This window comes from Chenopodium quinoa, unplaced genomic scaffold (assembly GCF_001683475.1).
Source record: "Chenopodium quinoa cultivar QQ74 unplaced genomic scaffold, ASM168347v1, whole genome shotgun sequence".
Lineage (NCBI taxonomy): Eukaryota > Viridiplantae > Streptophyta > Magnoliopsida > Caryophyllales > Amaranthaceae > Chenopodium > Chenopodium quinoa.
In genome coordinates, this window is record NW_018744311.1 from 2,262,419 (window position 1) to 2,269,837 (window position 7,419).

General features: G+C 31.8%; 1 protein-coding gene across 1 annotated transcript; it reads right to left on the reverse strand.

Annotated features, from left to right (window-relative positions):
* Positions 1-1,973: 1,973 nt before the first annotated feature.
* Positions 1,974-3,459, reverse strand: LOC110696175. Its single transcript, XM_021873462.1, has 5 exons — positions 3,297-3,459; positions 2,869-3,179; positions 2,800-2,826; positions 2,167-2,673; positions 1,974-1,997 (listed from the first exon to the last, which is right to left on the reverse strand). Exons 1-5 carry the CDS (start codon positions 3,457-3,459, stop codon positions 1,974-1,976), a joined length of 1,032 nt encoding a protein of 343 aa, XP_021729154.1.
* Positions 3,460-7,419: the final 3,960 nt, after the last annotated feature.

Here is a 7,419-nt window from a genome sequence, read left to right on the forward strand (position 1 = left end):
CTATGAGATAGATTCTGTTGCCCATCGGAATAAGATGTTTTTTGAGGTTGCTGAGAATTTGTACATGAAATCAGTTGTACCACACAAAGATATTCAGCTTTTTTTCTTCCCAGTTTATGAAGAAGATCATTACTATTTGGTATGTTTTAACACTACCACACTAAATGGTAATATCGAGCTTTTTGATTATAACAAAGATGCTGGAGATCATAAACAGCTTTTAAAACATTTGGTATGGCTTAAAAGTTAATCTATATTCACATTATGTTTGTTTCTTTTACTTGAATGATTAGATTTTATTATGTTTGCTTATTTGATGTTTTTGTTTTCAGAGAACTGCTTTTTTCAAACTTTATTCAATGTGAAGGAAATGTACAGAGTTCTATTTTGGCAAATGATATCAAGCGGATGGAAATTTCTGTGATTAATGGTTCATGGAAGTCTTCGGATAAAAATCATTTGCATTGTGGAGTTGCAGTGATGAGACTCATGGAAACATACATGGGTTGTGCAAAGTGGGATCCTGGTTTGAAGAAAAATAATGTAAATTCTTTGCTCATTTGAGAAATGAGCAATTAACTTTTTGATTATTTTCTAAATGAGCAAGAAATTACTTGCTCATTTATCAAATGAGCAAAGAAATTTTTGCTCATTTGACAAATGAGCAAGGATTTACTTGTTCAGTTCATAAATGAACAAAGAAATGTTTGCTCATTTCACAAATGAGCAACTAATTCTTTGCTCATTTAAGAAATGAGCAATTAACTTTTTTATTATTTGCTAAATGAGCAAGAAATTACTTGCTCATTTATCAAATGAGCAAAGTAATGTTTGCTCATTTGACAAATGAGCAAGGATTCCTATCAAATGTTTACTTTAATTTTGAGGTCTATGGTCCAATAATCTAGCAATACCGTAGGCCATTGCCTTACAAGTTACAACTGCAACTTGTGGTGTTACTTTTACATGTTTGCTCATGTTATTGAAATCTCCTTAATTGTATAGGGTTTGATTATGTTATTTGTTTTGCAGCTGATAATCTTGACTAAACTTCGTGAAAAGTACACCCTGGGAATAATTACAAGTGAAGTGAACACTATTCAATCTGTTAAAGAAATTGCTCAGAAGAAGAAAAAGCAAAGTAAAGTTTCTGTTGCTGACAAAGAAGAAAATGCTGAAAAAGAAAAGCCTGAAGAAGAAAAAGTTCAAGGAAGAAAGAGCAAAAGACTGAAGAAAGCTGAATGTTAGGGAATTAAATAGTTAGTAGTGATGATTTGTCTTTTTTGGTTTAGGGAATTGGGTAAATTAAGATTTTATCTACTTTTAAGTAGTCTTTGAATGATGTAAAACTGATTTATAAACAGATTTTACCAATAGAAGCCTACCCTTTTTTACTATAGTGATGATTATATTTGAATTAAAATTCAATCTTTTTTTTGTTTTTACTTCACATACCTTGTTATATACAACCGTTTTCATTTGAAATATTCGTTCATTTGTTAAATGAGCAAACAGATGTTTGCTCATTAAATGATAGATCAATGAATTCTTGCTCATTTGATAAATGTTCAAAGAATTTCTTGCTCATTTGATAAATGAATAAAGAAATGTTTGCTCATTTCACAAATGAGCAACTATTTTTGCTCATTTAAGAAATGAGCTTTTACCTTTTTTGATTATTTGCTAAGTGAGCAAGGAATTACTTGCTCATTTGATGATTGAGTAAAGATATGTTTGCTCATTTGACCCAAGGAGAGTTGATTTTGGATTGGGAGATGAAACAAGAGTGCAATTGTTCCAAGTTCATATAATAGCTAATTTGCTCACTTACCAAATGAGCAAATAATTATTTGCTCATTTGACAAAATGAGTAGTTAACTATTTGCTCATTTGATTAATGAGCAAGGAATTATTGCTCATTCGAGAAATGAACAAATATTTAGTCACTAATTTGAATATGTTCTATTTTCAATTCAACAATATTGCAAAGCATTAAACTATGATTAGTTCAAAATTAATAATATATTATTAAATATAAAAATTCAACAAAATCTTATATGTATATAAAAGTACCATTACACTTTTTTTTGGACAATTTCTAATATCATGATGACTCAATTCACCACAACCTCTACATAATCTCTTCTTTTTTTGGTTTTGCTCTACAGCCTTTTCTTTTTCTCCCTTAAGCCTTTTTGCACTTCTACCTCTTGTTTCAACATTTGACACATCAATCTCAATCGCTTTCTTTTTTGAAGTCTCTTCATTTGATACATGAACTCCAGTCCCTTTATTCTTTGAAACTTTTGGAGGTTTGACAATTATTTCAATTGGCACACTAGCTCCAATCAATAGCTCAATGTCTTGCTCTTTGTTTTTTGCACTTCCAGCTGTTGTTTCATTATTTCTTTCAATCCTCTTTGCTTCCAAATCCTTTCTTATTCCTTGAAGATTTATCACAAGGTCTTGAATATCTTCATCTTTGCCTTCTGCCAAACTTACACAAGTGTGTATCTCTGACCATAAATCATTTAACAATTTTTTCTTGTCTATTATATTAGCACATTGCTCCAACAGGTTTCCTCCCAAGTCAAAAATTGGTTTCTTTAATGCCATAGTAGTCCACCTGTGTAACATATACTGCTCGGGAATGGTTTCAAACCTTTTTGCTTTCTAAACCCAAATCATATGTCTACATGGAATTCCTTGCCTATAAAATAGCTTGCAAGAACATGTTGTGTCATAGTTAGTTGGATTAAACACAACATCAAATGTTCTAGTCCGATTTCCTTCACTTACTGTTGCAATTTCCAATTCATTTTCTTTCTTCAATTCATCAACACCACAAGAAAAACAAGCAATTTCAACCTCGTATTGAAAATCATAAAAGACAGAGTTAGTATATAAATGTGAGGCATGCTTTTCTATCCCTAGTGGTGTTTTGCACTCAGGATATTTGTGCTTTGAATCATTATCATTCTGACCTTGAGTGTGTCTCTGGGCATCAATTGCAGCTTCATATCTCAAGTAAAACTCAACAAGGGACACATGAGGATTGATAAAGGAGCAGAAAAAGTTGTTTTCACTTTCCGATCTTGATGTTGTACGCATTATTCCTCCAAGGAACACATCTCTGAAATAGGCCGGAATCCACTTGTCTCTTATCTTGTACATATAACCTAACCATTCATGTTGTTCCAAGTGGTATTCAATCATCACCTTGTTCCACCTTTCTTCAAACTCAACAGGTTCAATTTCAAGGTGTCAAACGCAAGCACATAATTTTTTTAGGAAACCAGTTTCTTCTTGCATGATTGATTTCTCCACCTTATCTGGTAACTTTTTCATTATGTGCCACATACAGAACCGATGTTCAGTCTTCTTAAACACACTTCTAATAGCAATTTTCATTGCTGGATCCTGATCTGTGATCATACAATTAGGTTCATTCCCACCCATTGCCTTGAGGAATGATCTGAACAGCCATTCAAATGACACGATATCTTCCTTTGATATGAAACCAACAGCAAAATTAATGCAATTCTTATGATGGTCAACGCCTGTAAATGGAGTAAACACCATGTTGTACCTGTTTACACATACAAAATAAAGTTTAAATGAGCAAATAATTTAATACTCATTTGAAAAATTACCAAATAATCGATTGCTCATTTGTCAAATGAGCAAATAACTCAATGCTTATTTGTGAAATAAGCAAACAATTCTTTGCTCTTTTGTCAAATGTGCAAATAATTGAATGCTCATTTCTCATATGAGCAAATAACTCAATGCTCATTTGTGAAATGAGCAAACAATTCAATGCTCATTTGTCAAATGAGCAAATAATTCAATGCTCATTTGTCAAATGAACATGCAATTCAATGCCCATATACATACTCTTATCAAAGAATATTAGACTTATGGGGATATTCAATTTCCACATAGAAGTAATGAGCAATTAAACTAATATTATTTAAAACAAAGTCATTAATTTCAGCCATAGCTAGTAATAACACATAAATGAATTACCTATTGGTTTGGTATGTGGTATCAAAGGATACCATATCACCAAATATAGCATAACTCTTTTTACAAAGGGGGTCTGCCCACAATGCTCTACAAAGGCAATAATCTTCATCCATCTCAAAATCAAAGAAAGAAGCGCTCCACATCAGCTTTTTGTTGGTAAAGTTATCCACGAACATTTGAGCATCGCTTCCTTGAATGTATGCTTTTAAATCTCTATGAAATTTTTTGAAATCTTCCTTAGATGCACCAATGTTATCATATCCTCCAACAATTTCCTTCATCATTCGAAAAGTTGTAACGGGACCAATATTCACCTATTTAAAGAACAAAACAATTTGTCACATGAGCAAATAATTCAATGCTCATTTTTAAAATGAGCAAACAATTCAATGCTCATTTGTCAAATGAGAAAAAAATTATTTGCCCATTTGTCAAATGAGCAAACAACTTTTATTATAACATACAGAGAATTCATGAAACATAAGAGAATTTGAAACATAAGAGAATTCATGAAACAATTCAATGCTCATTTGGCAAATGAGCAAAAAATTATTTGCTCATTTGTCAAATGAGCAAACAACTTTTATTAGAACATACATAGAATTCATGAAACATAAGAGAATTTGAAAGTGTTACCTTAGAATTATTCACAATTATTTTTTTGTGTAAAATGTTCATTTTCCTTCCTTCTTTTTGGAATAGATTGCAGCTAGGTGTATAAAGTGCATGAGTATGTCCCTCATGAAATTTTGTCACTATGAATGTGTTATCATCACAATGCTTTAGGAAAATATGTGCCTTGCACCCAACACGAGTAACGAGTCTCTTCCTTTTGATTGAAGATTTTTCTTCATTGTTTTCCCCTTCCTTGTTATTTAAATCTTTTTCTACAGTAGTCTTTCTTTTTTCTTTGTATCCTTCCTTATTGCACAAGATATACTGATATTTTAATTCTTTGCTTCTTCTTTGTCTTTTAGTTGTAGACTTCCTTGTATTGAAACCAGAAGCAAATGCATAGCCTTTATAAAATTCAAGGCCCTCTTCAAGATTATTAAACTTCATCCCTATAGCTGGTTTCAACTCATTGTGGCATATTGGATGCCATTCTTTTGTTCCTCTAGGAGTGATCAAAGGTGCTACTTTAGGAGAAACTACTATTGTAGGAGTAGTTGGCACATTTGTGATGGTACTTGATTGACTCTCAACTTGTTCGTTGTTGCTCATCATTTGTGAATATGCACCTCCTTAAACACACACATACACTCTTAATAATTAGAACTGAAATCAGATTCTTAAACAAACTTACACACACACAGATATAGATTCACACTTACACACACACACACACACACACATACACACACACACACACTCAATAATTTCATAATCTATAATTATAACTGAAATCAGTTTCTGAAATCAGAATTGCAAGCAGAAAGAGGAGGGGGCAGGGGGGGATAGGTTTGCTCTTTTGTCAAATGAACATGCAATTCAATGCCCACATATATAAACTCTTACACTCAATCACACTTACACTCACACTCACACTCACACTCACACACAGACACACTGTTACACTCACTCACACACACACACACACACACTCTCTCACACACACACACACATACATACACAATTCTGTATACTTAGTGTTTTTACAAGCAATTATTTGCAAAACTTATAGATACTTGAATTACTTATGAATGTCATTAATATTTGCTCATTTTAATTTTAGTTACCTCATTTTAAATGTTCTATTATACATATTTAGGTTTGCTCATTTTAATTTATTTGCTCATTTTGAATTTGATTGAAAATAAGAACATAATAACAGCAAAGTTCAATTTGCTCATTTTTATATGACTTTGCTCATTCCATATCCACTTTGCTCATTTCATATCCCCTTTGTTCTATTATACATATTTAGGTTTGCTCATTTTAATTTATTTGCTCATTTTGAATTTGATTGAAAATAAGAACATAAATAATTGATTCAATCACTATAAAGTTTAATCTGGTATTATTAAAATCTCTATCAAATTAATCAAACCTAAATAATTGATTCAATTCAATCAAATAATTGATGCAATTAAACATTCAATTCGATTAATGTAATTCAAAAATTAACATGTAATTCAATTCGAAAATTAACATGCAATTCCAAATTTTTCAGAGATGTAAAATCAAAATATATTGAATATTCAAATTAACATACAATTCAAAATTAAAATTACGAACAAACCTCAATGGTGGATGAAATTGCGACCGTTGAAATTTTCAAAAAGAAACCGTTGAAAATTGCAGAAAGAAACCGCTGAAATTTGCCGAAAGAAGAGCATACTCAGTGAATCGCCATTGATAAGTAAATTGCCATTGATGAGCTTTGAATTGCAGACAGAATAGAGGGGAGAGATAAATTAGATGCTGAAAGTTAGCTTGTAGGCATGCTTATAATCTCAGCAGTTGGATTTCATCTAATCTAGCGGCTGAGATTTGTTCTCACATAAGGTGTGGGTTCTCACATAAAGGGTGGTTCTCACCGGATCCCGACCCTATATATATATATATATATATATCGTACTACGTATTTAAGATAAAGTAATATTAATTACACCGATCTGCGTGTGATTTTGTCACGTAACATTAGAGCATCCCCACTAGTGAGCAAAAAAAAATCTCCTCATTCTCTCTCTACCCACTTTCTCTCTCTCCCCAACTAAATTTGCTCATGAGCATTTTTAGTGAGCAAAATTTATCCCACTAGTGAGCAAAAAAAAAAAATGCTCATCAATCTCTCTCCTACTTTTTCACATACCCCACCAATATCTCTCTCTCTTACACATCACCCTATTAATATTTATTTTGTTTTGGTTAAATGAATATTTATGGGTACTAATTACAATTATACTTTTATTTAATTTAATACAATTATTAAATTTTCATTCATAATATTGAAATTTAATCGCTAATTAATTATAAATTTAATACAACATAAAATTTAATTAGCGTACGAATACATTTAATACTACAAACCAATAACGAACCTAGATTTTAAACGTACGATTAATACTCTATTAAATTGTAATCTTACGACAAATTTATTTTTTTTACTCATTAATAGAACCATATTTTTGCCAAATGTGTTCCACTAAATCCGCTTTTAATTGAACATGAGTGTCTCTATCACGTAGTGACATTCTTCTGTGGACGTACGTGTCGAAATCAACGTTTGGCGGTCGGCCAACATTGAATTCAAAAGGCTCGTTGTTGTTAACTGTAGCACTTGTAGTGGGTCTTGTAATTTGCGGGCGATCTTGTTCATAGTACCTTCTTAAAACTTCGGCCCGAGCATAGTTGTGTCGTTCATCTTCGACAATCATGTTGTGCATA